The following is a 16,217-nucleotide window of genomic DNA, read 5'->3' on the forward strand; positions in this document are numbered from 1 at the left end:
ATTTTATGTGTCTGCTTCTCCACTACCTCGATATGAAATTGCATTCATAATGCCATTCATACTAGACAGATCTGATATAATGGTGATTTGTCTTAGTCCTGAGCTCACTGCCCCCTTAAAGCTGTGACAGAGACTGAAGCAGGGTCTCTCATACTAACGAGAGGGAGGTTTTAATATAAATGCTCTTTTGTGCGACATAAAATAAAGTTTCATAGATCAGAGGGGACATTTCTGTCTGTTATGCTTGTATTCAGAGTTTGCTTTTTAAATACGTTATTGAATTATTCATTTTTTACACATTGTATCAAAACGAGTCAAATCCACTTTAGTTGGATGCAACATGCTAAATACATCACCAACACCACATAAATCACTCATATGTTTAAGTGCCTTTCCTTCCCTGTTAGGCTTATAGGGTCGTAACGCAATACGGTCATTACGTCTGTATAAGCATTCATATCACCACAAAGGACTGTATGATAACCAACAATTAGGAATTCATATACTTTCTTAAAGATTCAGATTTTCGATGTGGCATCAGGAGGTGTGTACACATTTATAATTCTCATTTTCGTGTTTGCATAAAAACAATCAAATAAAAGGATACGCCCTGGAATAATTTCTCTACTTTGAATCATTTCAGCTTTACTTTAAAACATATACCAGCTCTATCCCCTCCAATATAAATAATATAAGTGCCTTTTGACCACATATTCATTACATCCACTATGTTGTCTTCCTGTGTCGTCAACCTTAATTCTTGTGCACATATAATATCACATTGTGTTTTAAGAAGAGGATTAATTTTTATATTTCTATTCTCTATTGACTTGATGCCTCTCACATTACATCCTTTACACTTGTTTTCGGTGTGTTTTCTTTGGAAGGAAAGACAAACTGATACAAAATTAAATGGTTCCTGTAGGGACCGCTCGCAAGGCGGCCGGCCCGGACGGCATCCCCGGGCGGGTCCTCAAGGCCTGCGCCCACCAGCTGGCAGGCGTATACACAGACATTTTCAACCAGTCTCTCTCCCTCCGACGAGTTCCCTCCTGCTTCAAAGCAGCGACAATCATCCCCATTCCCAAGCAGCAGAAAGTGACCAGCCTCAACGACTGGCGCCCAATAGCCCTCACACCAATAGCCAGCAAGTGCTTTGAAAAGCTGGTCATATCAAAGATCCGCCCCACACTCCCCCCGGACCACGACCCGCTACAATTCGCATACCGGCCCAACAGGAGCACAGCGGATGCAGTAGCACACGTGCTCCACACCGCCCTGTCCCACCTGGAGGGGAAGGACACCTACGTAAGAATGCTGTTCGTGGACTACAGCTCAGCATTCAACACCATAGTACCCTCCAGGCTGGTATGCAAGCTCAAGGACCTGGGACTTAACACAGCAATGTGCGACTGGATCCTGGATTTCCTGACAGACCGCCGCCAGGTGGTGAGGGTGGGCAACCTCACCTCCTCCCCACTGACCATCAGCATAGGAGCGCCCCAGGGGTGCATCTCCAGCCCCTTCTGGTATGACCTCTACACCCACGACTGCGTGGCGACTCAAACCTCTAACACCATCGTGAAGTTTGCAGACGACACAGCAGTCGTGGGGCTGATCTCGGGGAGCGACGAGACGGCCTACAGAGAGGAGGTGGGGGCCCTGGAACAATGGTGCCAGGACAACCACCTCTCTCTGAACGTCTCCAAGACCAAGGAGATCATTGTAGACTACAGGAGGGGGGGGGGCGCACACCCCCCAATCACCATCAACGGCACAGTGGTGGAAAGGGTGGACAGCTTCAAGTACCTGGGAATCAATATCCACCAGGACCTGACATGGGCCAACCACACCGCCACTGTTGTCAAAAAGGCCCAACAGCGAATACACGGACTCAAGCGCCTGAAGAAATTTGGGCTAAGGAAAGAAATCCTCAGGGACTTCTACAGAGGCACCATTGAAAGCCTGCTGACTGGCGGCTTCACCACCTGGTACGGGAACTGTACCACCATGGACCGCAGGGCGCTACGGAGAGTGAGACGCGCGGCACAGCACGTAACAGAATGTGAGTTGCCAGATCTGCATGAACTGTATAAACAGCGGTGCCTCAGGAGGTCCCTGAAGATCATCAAAGACACAAACCATCCCCACAACATCCTGTTCTCCCTGCTAACCTCAGGGAGAAGATACAGGGTTCCGAAAGCACGCACAAATCGCTTGAGGAACAGTTTCTTCCCGCAGGCCACGAGACTCCTTAACATACACAAATAGTGTAGTAGCCGCACTGTACCGTACTGTAGCTGCTACCATTACGTATGTCTAACGTTTAATTGTATGTTTAATAAGGAATATGCTATTTGCACCTGTATGTCAAATACGCCGAATTTAAAATGCCGAGTTTAATTGTATGTTTAATAAGGAATATGTTATTTGCACCTGTATGTCAAATACGCAGAATTTAAAATGTTTAAGCACATCTAAAGTATGCACCCGACACGTGCACCTATGTGCAGTGAATATGCCACTGTCTCTGACTTGTCTTATCACTATACTGCCTTATGCTTGTTGTGTCTCTTGTTGTTTTTGCACCCATATGCCCTGTTATATTTGTTATATTTGTACTATTTGCACTATGTTGTAAACGGAGTCCACAGCACAAGAATTTCACACGTGATACTTGTACCATGGAGTGACAATAAAAATCTTGAAATCTTGAAATCTTGAATCTTGAAATCTTGACTGGCAGTCCTCTTCAGTCCCTGTTTTCCACTCGAAGTGACTCCATGGGGAGAGACAGGAAAAGGTTAACAAGTTCACATCAAATCACAGTCAAATCAGTGCACCATGTGCACCATGGGATTAATTTGTTTGTTTGTTTATTCTTTTTTTCCTTATTTTTTTTTACTCAATATAAGAAAATGTCAATAGACAAAGAAATACAAATATTAGTAGCCTATCAAAAGTGATAAAAAGGGTATAAAAGAGATACAAAATGCTGGACAGCTTCAGTTCATAAACCTTCTTTGCGGACCTGAATGGGAATGAAAAAAAATTCCTGTGCTCCATAAGACTAAATGGAACATGATGCTGTGATATTGTCCAAATCTCCAAGAAGCCTTTTATTTTTATTTTTTCCTGTGATGGCTATACTATACTAGTCCTACATAATAATTTCCTACTCAGTGAGCATACAGGGTCTGAGAGTTTATAATGACACTCTTGTCTTTTCCTAATCATATACTTGTCCTAGTGAATGTTATTAAACTTTTGTATATCCTACTGGAAATTAAGCTGTTAGTCCATAGTGAAATAGGCTGTTACTTCACAGAAAATTAGGAGTGTTTACATTTCGCTCCTCTTCTAGCTAATATTTAATCAATGCAGGGATTTTTTTTTTGCAAGCCATTCATACTAAATAATTTGTCCCTGGCCTACAACAGTCTATAATAACAGACTCCTGTTGGACTCCATATGTGTATCAATATTCTTTCTAAGTCATTAGTTTACTGATAGCTAGATGAGTCTCGCAGCCAGCTGGCTAGCTGGCTGCAAGACTCATCACTCATTCTTCCTTCAGAATCTCGGATGCGCGGGTCCTCTAACCACTGGGAGGTCGGCTCCAATGGCTTCATGCGATATACACATTATCAATACACAGTTTCCAATACCGAGCCATTATTCACATGGAGGTGCCAACGTTTTTAGCTCAGACACAGCCTTCTTTGGCTGTGTCATTTTGGGTTTCGACTGCTCCACAGCGCCGCCGCCGGAAGTATCGGTTCTAGATATATTTTGTAGACATTGTTACCTCCTGTACATTCCAAATCTAAAATTCAATATCACAAAGTACATTTATTTGCATTAATTTGATTCCCAATCACGACACACTGGTAAGAATGATTAATATCTAATAAAAAATGCTTTGAAATGCAAAATAATGGCATTTTAAACATGCGATACAAAGATGCGATTAATCGCGATTAACTATAGTTAATCGCACAATTAATCGCGATTAATAAAATTAATCGTTTGACAGCCCTAGTTTTCATATTAAAAAAAGAAAAGGGCGTTACATGTGGAGGGCACATCACACTGTGACAATCTGATCACACAACAGGTAAATTGTCAATCAAATGTCATTTTATTCAACAAAATCACAAAAGACACCTACATGTGGTGTTTTCAAAGCAATATGAGATCAATATTTTTTGTTTTGAAGTGACAGTCTAAACGTTACTTTGGAGGAATGTGGAGAGAACGTCAGACTTTCTGGGTAGATGCCAAACCACAATTATATCGTCTGGTGACGTCGCGGTCAAGACGATGTTTGCTGGGTAATGACATTACAATAGTCTAATCGTCTAATGATTTAAAAGAGAAAATAGGCCGGGTGTGGCTGGTAGGTGTGAAGCTCTATTCAAACTTTAAGCTACACACCACTTCATGGTCACTACATAACCATTCAAATTCAGTATTCAGTGGGTTGAAAAGTGCACTGTGAATAAGTAGCCTAGGGTAACTAACTGAAAACTGGTTTGAACTGGAATTTGAATGCACTGACCATAAAGTGGAGTGGGGCATGGTTTCATACTGTATATAACCAGGAGATAACATCAACTGATTCTATCCTAAACCTGGGAAAAGACAATGAAGATCTCCAAGCAGCATAGCGTGGACATCCGCCACCTTCGTGCGTCAGGGAAGTCCACCGGGCAGATACAGAGACATCTTGCTGCGGTTGGCATCAATGTAAGCCGCCAGACAATAATACGTAATTTCAAAGTCAAGGCACCTTCGCGTCCACGTAAGCGGAAAATGTTTGAGTAAGTATAGACAGTTTCTGTTGCTATAGGGAACACGTTGCACTTTAACACTATTGAATTTTGTGAAATTCTTATCAGTTCATTGCATTAATTTCTTTATTATTTTTCTGTTCTTCCCCACCTGCTTCACCCCAATGATTAGAGAGAAGAACAAAGAGTTGAGACTCGCTTGCAAGGTCCACTTTTATGAAGAAGGGTCGCTTCGCTCCTGAAACCACCCCTAAGCACCCTGTCGAGCTCCACTGCTGGGGGGCAATTTCACGGCATGGGCCCGGGCCGATGGTCATCTTCGATGGAATAATGGACAGAATTTTCTTCGAGGAGAAGATAATCAAGGCGACTGCCGGGCCATACGTTCGAAAGCACTTTGGCCCATACCATCGCTTCTTTCAAGACAACAATCCCAGGCACTCCGCTGCTCAAGCCTGTATCCAGGCAGAAGTGATAAACTGGGTCAGAACCCCCGCAGAATCTCCAGATTTGAATCCAATCGAAATAGTTTGGCATCTTCTGAAAGATCACATACGAAAAGTGATCAAACCCAAGACCAAAGATGAGCTTGTTTCTGGCATCAGCGACTTTTGGAACAACAAACTGTCCCCTCAAACATGCGACAATCTGATTAATGGTTTAGCAAAAGTTCTGCCCCTGATTGTCAAGAACAATGGAGGCCACAGTGGAAAGTGACTGTAGGCTATAGATGCTGAGCAGATGCTCATGATTTTTTCCACAATAGACCCTTTTCACAGGGGCCATTTTGTGTCGAAAAGGCAGAATAAACACAGGTGCGAGCAAAACACTAATGAGGGTTTCCTTTTTAAATATACTTTATTCAATTATTCAATCAGGGGTTACATTTACAGTAAATACATTGTATAAACAGTAGAAATAAATAGTTCCCCATATAAAGTTCACTATAGTTTTAGAAATTTTCTTTAATGAGGGTTTCCACATTCCAATCATGGAAGTTTGAAACCCTCATTAGTGTTTTGCTTGCACCTGTGTTAACCCTGCCTTTTCGACACAAAATGGACCCCATGAGAAGGGTCTATTGGGACCTACTGTACTGTTGATTTATGCTTTTTTTTATTCAGCCTGATGACGACCAGTGAGGTTGAAACGCTTGCATTTTGTTGCCCGTGCTATTTTGTTTGAAGATGTACATTGTTAGTAAACTTGTTCAGTACACTTGTACATTACTTCTACATTAAATCGTGATCCTAATAGCCAAGAAGGTATTTTTTTCCATTTTGCCTTTTTTATCCTACATAATAAAAAGTCGAACTGACAATGTGTTCCTCGTCCTTGTACTCTGTATGTACTGTAGGCTACAACAAAAACAGATCATTACATCACAAAGAGATAATCACATCACACATCTACTGTAGAATAAAACGTGAGACAATTTATGTGTGTGTGTGTGTGTGTGTGTGTGTGTGTGTGTGTGTGTGTGTGTGTGTGTGTGTCGTGTGTGATTTGATATGTGTGTATGTATGTAAGGGATAATGTATATTGAGGCGGTGATTACGGGGGAAATAATGACCGACAGGTGGATTGAGCCCGACGCGCCAGCGGAGGGCTTAATCGTTCACCTGAAGGTCATTATTTCCCAGTAATCACCGCCTCAATATACATTATCCCGCTTAGAACACGGCCTACAACTAAATCATTCAATAATCTGACAAAAATAATTATTCAAATAGATTTTTTAATAGCGTTTTCAACGACAAAGCGGTTTCATTCGTAATTGGCACACAAGACACCACAGCTGCAACTGGTTGGCCTAATTAGTAGTGTCTTGCTGACAAAAAGCTCTTATCAACTGATTAATCCAGGTGTGGCAGAGCAGCGGTCGGTTGTCGAGAAATAATGACCGGTGAATATTGTTGATTGACCAATCAGAATCGAGTATTCAAGAGAGCCGTGTTCTAAATATATATATATGTGTGTGTGTGTGTGTGTGTGTGTGTGTGTGTGTGTGTGTGTGTGTGTGTGTGTATATATATATATATATATATATATATATATATATATATATATATAGATTAGCCTATAGCCTATAGATTAGGCTATGCAAATGTACTGAATTTGAGATTATTCTTCCCCCACTATTGAAGCTGTCCATACAAATATCGTTGACATGTTTATTGCTACATGCCAGATGCAATGTTTCAGATACAATGTTTCTGACAATGTTTCAGATACAATGTTTCAGGTACAATGGGAGATTTGTCTCTGTCTTAAATATAAACAGGGCCATGCATCAGCACAGGGAAGACATCTTACATGGCAATTGGAAAATGCAGAGCAATCTTTGCTTCTGAAATGTGTTTCTATTCTATTATATATTCCGTTCTATTGCTTTCCATTCCATTCTATTCTATTCTAGTCTATTATGTTATATCACATTCCATTCCACTCTATTCTATTTATATTTCTATTCTATTCTATTCTATTCCTTTTTAGTTCAAAGAGAGAATAGACCCTTCTCACGGGGGCCATTTTGTGTTGAAAAGGCAGGGAAAACACAGGTGCAAGCAAAACACTAATGAGGGTTTCCAACTTCCATGATTGGAATTTGGAAACCCTCATTAGTGTTTTGCTTGCACCTGTGCTTATTCTGCCTTTTCGACACAAAATGGCCCCCGTGAAAAGGGTCTATTGTTGATGAAGGAGGAGGGGAAATATATAGTCCGCGCGCGGGCAGTGAACCGAGGCACGTCACAGTCACGACGAGAGTCAACCTATCGCAGGCGGGGAGCCGAATAGCGCTATTTGCATGAGCTGCCTATAAATAGAGTGTTTCTGTTAAGCGGACTTCATTCTCTGCTCTCAAGTACCGAGAAGTCAGCATGCCTGAACCCGCGAAGTCAGCGCCCAAGAAGGGTTCCAAGAAAGCCGTGACGAAGACCGCTGCCAAGGGCGGCAAGAAGCGCAGAAAGTCCAGGAAGGAGAGCTATGCCATCTACGTGTACAAGGTGCTGAAGCAGGTCCATCCCGACACCGGCATCTCCTCCAAGGCCATGGGAATCATGAACTCCTTTGTCAATGACATCTTTGAGCGCATCGCCGGTGAGGCGTCTCGACTGGCTCATTACAACAAGCGCCGCACCATCACCTCCAGGGAGATCCAGACAGCTGTCCGCCTGCTGCTGCCCGGTGAGCTGGCCAAGCACGCCGTGTCCGAGGGCACAAAGGCCGTCACCAAGTACACCAGCTCCAAGTAAACCGCTTGGAACTACTTTAACCCAAAGGCCCTTTTAAGGGCCACACACAACTTCCACAAAGAGCTTATTCATTTAGTTTGTAAAGTAATTAATATAGTGGTCTACAATGACGTATCTATAGCCTACTATGATTTTATTCAGATAATGTATTTTTGTTGCTTTACTGTGTGTCCAGTTCATTCGAATATGAAGTAAGGTGCGCTCTGTGTCCACTGTCCATGCGTCCATGCAAGAGACAATGACTGAAGACCACAAGTTGTTTCTGTGTGGAGTTACGAAGTTATTTTGTTTGTTTTTCATTTTAACAATTCAAACCGAAAAGTAAACTAACCAAAATGCCATGTGATTACGTAATGCTACAGCCTACTGCTCATACTAAAAAATGAAATCACACAATTAGTAGGCCTACTATCCATCATGTCTCCATCTTCATATTTACATAAGCCTATGTAGATTACTACAGTATAGTTCCAGTTTGGTTGAAACAGGCTACTTTACCCTACAGTGGGCCTAAGTTGTATGAAATATTATTCACAATTTTAAGTTTGACAGCACCCGACCCTTTCAGAATCTAGATCAGTCAGAACAGCTTGGGAACTATATTAAACTACACTGGATGATATGCCGCCCCAGTCTTACTGCATAAAGATTAATATTTTGTATTTTAAACTTGTATTTTATGACAAATTTCCCCACAGGGACAGTGGGGAAGTATGTGTAGTATTGCTCATCTTACTTATTACAGAAATAAACAATAGAAGGTGACACAGGTATTTTATTCAAAGACTGAGATGATCTGATCCAAGACCAGCACAGCCTGAATAATGTATTATGAAGTTAATGATGGAAATATTAAACTACCACATTTTTGCTACTATTAATAACAAAAACAAATAAATATTTTCATCCCTCAACAAATCACATCACACTGCATCTGATCAAGGCACATCCCTCACAGTTTTTGGGCAGTTAAAGTGGTGATCCATTCCAGCTGTCTCAGAATGTGAATAGTGATTTAAATATCAGGCTGAAACTACATCAGCAGTAGAGTAGTAGTAGTCTATACAAAATGCAGAATGTCTGTCTAATGGACCAACCACAGCAAGGTGGATAACAGTGTCTAAGTCAATTGACAATTATGTCCATTGGAGAAAATACATGTTTGGCCTACTTTCATGTAAAATCAAACTTTTAAAGGAAACATAATATTTTCAGTTTCATTAATCATGACTGCATCATTCACCAGAGTCAGAAAGTTAGTGCTCCATAGGAACAGTCTCAATGTAACCCGCCCGCAGCATCAGTGTGTTTACGGACACGAAAACATCCGACAATTAAAACAAAACGAATCACAGCACTACAGTACTCTGACTTTTATTGTCTCGTCAGACATCTCTGCTTACTGGAAAAATAGTGTTGCCTGGAATATAAAGCATATTAAACCATTTTAAGAGTTGAAATGCAAGGAAATCCCACTGCGAACAGAATACTGTGACAGTGTAATGCAGAGGTCTGAAGCTTCCCTGAATAAAGATAAAGTTTCCTCATTGTTAAAAATGACTCCATTTCGAAAGGAAACATGTTTTCTAACAGGTCCAATAACAGTTACATTTCAAAACTGATCCGATCTGTGTCTTTTATCCCTCAAATGTGAGAGAGAAAACACAAGTGTTGCCACATTTGAGCTGCGCAGAGAGAGGCTGTGTGTGTTGAGTCTACACGGTCCTCATGCTGTGTATAAGTCCCGCCTCTTGCTCTGCATGGACAACATTATTCCGGTCAGACTTTGTCGAGTTGTGTGAAACAGAAAAGACGAGAGAAGAATGGCAGAAGTCGCTCCAGCTGCACCCGCCGCTGCCTCCCCGGCAAAAGCGACCAAAGCCGCCAAGAAGAAGGTCGTGAAGCCGAAGAAGGCTGGTCCCAGCGTCGGTGAGCTGATTGTCAAAGCTGTGTCCGCCTCCAAGGAGCGAAGCGGCGTGTCTCTGGCCGCCGTCAAGAAGAGCCTGGCTGCAGGAGGCTACGACGTGGAGAAGAATAATGCCCGCGTCAAGATCGCCATCAAGAAGCTGGTGGAAAAAGGCGCTCTGCTCCAGGTTAAGGGCACCGGGGCTTCCGGCTCCTTCAAGGTCCCCAAGGCAGAAAAGGTGAAGAAGCCGGTTGCCAAGAAACCCGCTCCTAAAGCCAAGAAGCCCGCTGCCAAGAAAGCAGTCAAGAGCCCCAAGAAGAAGGCTGCAGCTAAAAAGCCAGCAGCCGTAGCCGCCAAGAAATCTCCCAAGAAAGCCAAGAAGCCCGCTGCAGCGGCCAAGAAACCAGCCAAGAGCCCCAAGAAGGCGACCAAGAGTCCCAAGAAGGCGGTGAAGAAGCCCGCTGCCGCCAAGAAAGCACCCGCGAAAGCACCAGCGAAGAAGGCTGCCAAGCCCAAAGCAGCAAAGAAAGCAGCACCCAAGAAGAAGTAAAGCGGCTGCCTCTCTCCCACCCCAAAAAGGCTATTTTAAGAGCCACCCACAACCTCCATGAAAGAGCATCCTTACTATGATTATTATTTCATGTCAAATTATGAGCCCATCACAACACATTACACAACAGATTTTATATATTAATATTCAAACTAAACAATAAATTAAAGTAATTGGTCTAACCATCTGTAACCAGATTGTAGATTGACAACATTTTGTGAAATTAAAGATGAAGTGTTAAAATGGGAAAATAAAAGTACACATTTTAAATTAAGAATATATAGTTAAGACTTGCATCCTATCCAAACTGCTTTTCCTAGCAAACATTTCCACCAGCACACAATATGTACAATAAATGTGTTAACCTAATCTGGGGTACAACCAGGTAAATTACAAAATGTATGCTGTTGTATAAAAGTACTACGGTGGTTTGGGTGCTGTAGACTAGAGCTTTGCTCCAGACTGAAAATTGCCTTTGTTAAAAATGTCTCAGCTGTCATCGCTAGAAATGCTCTCTGGGTTGGTGACCTCAATGTGGAGGAAACTGCAAGGCAGAGCCAAACTATATATGGCCCTATACAGTCATTTATGGTGACTTTTTCACTGAATACCAGCATGTAGACTGGCTACCAAGTACAATGATTTAGAATTAAATGAATGCTCTTTATGGTGGCCTAATTATGTAGAAAGTAATAACTTAACTAATAACACTAGCACAGAGGTGATAACAAATGAGAACCTCGAGAGCATTTGAGATGTCAGATGGCTGATTTCTGTTGACGCAGCAACACCTGCTGATGGACTGTTACAGAGCTCAGGAGGTCTGGGCCATGTTGCAAGGTCTGGGTCTGGTTTTTAACATCACGTATACTTCCATCATGCATGGTTTGCTGGAGGAGGTGATGCCCTCTAAGCAAGAAGAGATGTTCCTCCACCTCATCATTAGTCTGTTACAAATTATGTAAAACCAGATCTGTCATGAGCATCCAATAAACTGTTTCTAATAGTGACAGAGTCATAAGGCAGGTCCTGGCTGAGCTCAGGAGGAGAACTCTGGACAGGCAAGATACTTTCCCTTGGAATCTACTGAACTTTTGAAATCATACTTTATTTTGATGTATTGATATGAATTGTGAGTCTCCCCCCTTCGACCATGTAATGATTTTATTTGTGCTTTTGTATTGTAAGTTATTTTTTTTGTATTTATTTGTAAAAACCCTCTGACTTTTTCGAAACAAATGCATTTAAAAAGCACAACAGATATTTGATGTGGCAGATTTACCCTCTCCCCCGAAGCCAGGCACGCGCGCGACACACACAGGCGCGCGCGCACACGCACGCACATTTCGGCGGGCTTTCCTCCAATTGGTCTAGTTAATATGTTGCAGCTCGCTCCTCCCCTCGGGCAGGCGAATCAGCGTGCAGCAGCTCTCCGGCATTGCCTTTATAAAGCCGACATTCACTGCCTAGAAGCTCATTTTCCAACTTCTAAAAGAAGGAAGAGTTGAACCATGGCCAGAACCAAGCAGACCGCCCGTAAATCCACTGGAGGAAAAGCTCCCAGGAAGCAGCTCGCCACCAAGGCTGCCCGCAAGAGCGCCCCGGCCACCGGCGGCGTCAAGAAGCCTCACCGTTACAGGCCCGGTACCGTGGCTCTCAGAGAGATCCGTCGCTACCAGAAATCCACTGAGCTGCTGATCCGCAAGCTGCCCTTCCAGCGCCTGGTCAGAGAGATTGCTCAGGATTTCAAGACCGACCTGCGCTTCCAGAGCTCCGCTGTCATGGCTCTGCAGGAGGCCAGCGAGGCTTACCTGGTCGGCCTGTTTGAGGACACCAATCTGTGCGCCATCCACGCCAAGAGGGTCACCATCATGCCCAAAGACATCCAGCTGGCCCGCCGCATCCGCGGAGAGCGCGCTTAAACCATCTGCTGTCTGACACCAACACAAAGGCTCTTTTAAGAGCCACCTCCATATTCACTCAAGAGTCTATTCTGTTTTAAAAATGCAGCTCACCCTAACCCTTAAACAATACAGAATGTTACTATTACTACATAAATCACTTATAATATAATGTCTAGTATGTGTATTGCAGAATGTTGTGTGTGAGGCTCTTCATATTGCAATTTTAGAAAATGTACAGGCAAAATGTTCCTTAATTATCTGATTGGTAGTTTAAGCCAACAATTCATGAGTATATGGGGTGATCGAAATGCTGCAGCTTTCAGGGTAGTTTGTTCTGCTTAAAACCATCTGCTGTCTGACACCAACACAAAGGCTCTTTTAAGAGCCACCTCCATATTCACTCAAGAGTTTATTCCGCCTTGCAACTCACACCTGCATAAGTACTCCTATTGCTCCTTTCTTTCACAACATTGCGTTGCAATGTAGAACATGCACGGCACGGTAGCTCAGTGGTTAACACTGTTGCCTCACAGCAAGAAGGTCCCGGGTTCGAACCCCGGTCCGTCCCAGGTCCTTTCTGTGTGGAGTTTGCATGTTCTCCCCGTGTGGGTTTCCTCCCACCATCAAAGAAAGACATGTATGTTAGGGTTAATACTCCTGCCAGTGCCCCTGACCAAGGTACTGGCAAAAATAACTGGAGTTGGTCCCCGGGCGCTGCACAGTGGCTGCCCACTGCTCCTAGTTCTAGGAAGGTTCCTAGTAGAGGATGGGTCAAATGCAGAGGATGAATTTCCCCAAGGGGATAAATAAAGGATAACTTACCTTAACTTAAATGCACAGACAGCTTACGGGCTCCAAATGTGAAGTGCAGTTTCTTTGTGGTTCAAGTTGCAAATCAATTAATTCAGTCCTCTCCTAAACCAATTGTGGGTAATAAATGAGTCCTTGTTTTACATATTTGGTACACAATGTGATCAGGGTTACATTTAACAAACTCAATTATGTGTTGACAATTACGAGACTTGAATGTGTGAACATGTCTCAACTATGCTGTGCAAGTGATGGCTGACCACATGCAGACAACGGAACGCATCCCATTTATGTAAAGGCAATCATGATATAAATACACGTAGGCTACATTCAATCGACTTCAACGACCCGTGGGAACCCTATAGCCATGTTAACAGTTCAGTCGGTAGGAAAACATACAATGTAGTAGATGATTTAGATACGGGAAGACTCTTTGGTAAATGTGGGCGGCTCTTAAAAGAGCCTTTGTTTTGTTTGTCGGTAAATTAAGTTAACCTCCGAAGCCGTACAGAGTGCGGCCCTGCCTCTTCAGAGCATACACCACATCCATGGCGGTGACGGTCTTTCTCTTGGCGTGCTCGGTGTAGGTGACGGCATCACGGATGACGTTCTCCAGGAAGACCTTGAGAACCCCGCGGGTCTCCTCGTAGATCAGACCAGAGATGCGCTTCACTCCACCGCGGCGAGCCAGACGGCGGATAGCGGGCTTGGTGATTCCCTGGATGTTATCACGGAGGACTTTACGATGACGCTTGGCGCCTCCTTTCCCGAGTCCCTTTCCACCCTTTCCTCTGCCAGACATCGTGCTGATTCGTTTAGTTCAAGAAGAAGAAACTGATGAAGAGACTCAGAAAGCGTCACAATATAAACTGTTTTTGCGGACCTAATGGAGGAAGGAAATAGCGCACTTTGAGGGGCGTTGCCAAATTCTGAGATCCTCCCCTCATGTTTATGAAAAGTTAGTTGCGCAAGATAGCAGAAGCTACCAGCATTTCCGGATGGGCGAGTTGTCTTTGAAAATAAAAGCGACAATCTACACAACACAACCATGCTTATAACGGTTATAAGGTTAATTTTATGATTTTATTCTATTATGTTAACCCTCATTAAGAGTTTTATAGTCGGGCAATCCTGAAATGTATTATAACATGTTTATAAGGTTACAGGCTATATTGTTTGTTTTGGTGTTCTAACTCTTAATTTCTCCCCTATACAAAAAAAAATGCATACACACACACACACACACACGCTGGTGAGTATATATATATATATATATATATATGTATGTATGTATGTATGTGTATATATATATATATATATATATATATATATATATATATGGGATTTTTCCATTGTAATTTTAGAGAAAAGTTGTCTGTAGTTATGAAAAAAATATCGATCCCCCGCCAACCTGAAAATGTTGCCGGTTAAAAAATATATATAAAACATCAATTTCATCTCAATTTTTGAGAAAACCTACTGTGAAATCCTGGAGGGACTGATTGGCTACTATCTATTGCTCAGAGCAGCTAAAAAAAGAAAGAACATCAACTGGTCTTTTTTGGGACTGTCTGTGAACGTACATCAAAATTCAAAATTGTGAACCATATGAACGTGAACTACTTCATTTTAATCTGTGTGAGCTGAACTTTGAGCTAGCTCTTGAAGTGTGAACTTGCACAACATTGCAGTGTATTCTCCTGTTGGTATGGATGTTTGGGAAATTGGATGATTGAACTCTATCAGTAACAAGGAACAAATAAGAATATTGCCCATTTCATGCTTTATTCATTGAACACATCAGGAGCATCCATGTACTCCCAACAGCCTGGTACCTCCTCAATGTCATCATGCAGGAGAAGGAACACACAGCTGATGTGTTTGTGCATTTATTTCACCACAGAGACCGTCGGTAAAAGAACCAGACACCCAGTACTACCTCCTGCCTCTTTTTGTTTCTTTGTTTATCATGGAAGTATCAGTTCTTAGTGTCATTCAGTATTCATACTACTCACTTGGTGGGTGATTGATCACATCCAACTAAATTGCAGTGATGCAATCAGAAATCAGATTAGAGACAATCCGATTTTGTGTTTCAAAATAAAGTGTTACTGGGTAGATTACTCAGATACATGTTTAATAGGGCAAAGGGCATTTGAGTTTGGGTTTACAGACACAACCTGTTTTGAGATTTCATAATTAATCAACTTGGAATGTACACTTTTATTTTCCAATAACACTAACATTTACATTTCTCTGAACACTGAAACCTGACATTTACTCTTGATGTTTTAGATCAGCGTTTCTCAACTGGTGGGTCGCGGGGCCGTTTTGATTGGGACATTGGCAAAAAAAAATTTTCCCATATTTCATTTTTAATTTCAGATTATTGAAACTGGATTAGCCTGACCAGTTTTACTTGTTTAACAAGCTGAAGCATATGCTCTGCCTGTAATTCAAGAGAAGTCTGCCTTTTCATTTCATATTTAATTTTAGTTCAATTCAGATGATTGAAACTGGATTAGCATGGCCCCAGTTTAATTAAAAGTTATGACCAGTTTAACTAAAAAGCATATAGCCTGCCTGTGATTCCTTTTTATTTCATATTAGTTAAATTCAGACTATTGAAACTGGATTAGCATGACCAGGTTAACTTGTTTTATTATTATTATTAACTTGTTTAAAAACATATAGGCATGTAATTCAAGATAAGACTGCCTTTTATTTCATATTTCATACAGTTCAAATAAGACTTTCTGAGCATGACCAGTTTGACTTGTTTAAATTTAAAAACATATAGGCCTGTAATTCAAGTCTGCCTTATTTCAATTGGTTTTTAGCCCTAGTTGCACTTCTGTTGCACTTTTTTGTTCATTTGAGGTTTATAACAGTGCATGAAGGCATTGTGTATTAAATTAATGCACTATTTTTTGTGCAATAAATTTGAGTGGTTTAAAAAAAAATCTGAAATTTGGGTCGCGACTTCATGGCAAGGAA

The 16,217-nt window shown here is 42.1% G+C and overlaps 2 protein-coding genes and 2 pseudogenes across 4 annotated transcripts; 3 read left to right on the top strand and 1 right to left on the bottom strand.

The window, feature by feature from the left end:
- Nucleotides 1–7,675: 7,675 nt before the first annotated feature.
- LOC310790588 (histone H2B pseudogene) lies at nucleotides 7,676–8,050 on the top strand (annotated as a pseudogene). Its single transcript has one exon. The product of its transcript is annotated as a histone H2B pseudogene (transcript).
- Nucleotides 8,051–9,873: 1,823 nt separating this feature from the next.
- On the top strand, nucleotides 9,874–10,506 carry LOC310790423 (histone H1 pseudogene; annotated as a pseudogene). The gene has a single exon. The product of its transcript is annotated as a histone H1 pseudogene (transcript).
- A 1,511-nt stretch (nucleotides 10,507–12,017) lies between these two features.
- LOC310790402 (histone H3.2) lies at nucleotides 12,018–12,428 on the top strand (the record flags this gene model as incomplete). The annotated part of the gene is made up of 1 exon (XM_083652087.1): nucleotides 12,018–12,428. The coding sequence occupies one exon, from the start codon at nucleotides 12,018–12,020 to the stop codon at nucleotides 12,426–12,428; it is 411 nt and encodes a 136-aa protein (XP_083508213.1).
- Nucleotides 12,429–13,710: 1,282 nt separating this feature from the next.
- LOC310789793 (histone H4) lies at nucleotides 13,711–14,022 on the bottom strand (the record flags this gene model as incomplete). Its single annotated transcript, XM_083651474.1, has 1 exon — nucleotides 13,711–14,022. The coding sequence occupies one exon, from the start codon at nucleotides 14,020–14,022 to the stop codon at nucleotides 13,711–13,713; it is 312 nt and encodes a 103-aa protein (XP_083507600.1).
- Nucleotides 14,023–16,217: the final 2,195 nt, after the last annotated feature.

This window comes from Poromitra crassiceps (genome assembly GCF_964638095.1).
Source record: "Poromitra crassiceps genome assembly, chromosome: 15".
Lineage (NCBI taxonomy): Eukaryota > Metazoa > Chordata > Actinopteri > Beryciformes > Melamphaidae > Poromitra > Poromitra crassiceps.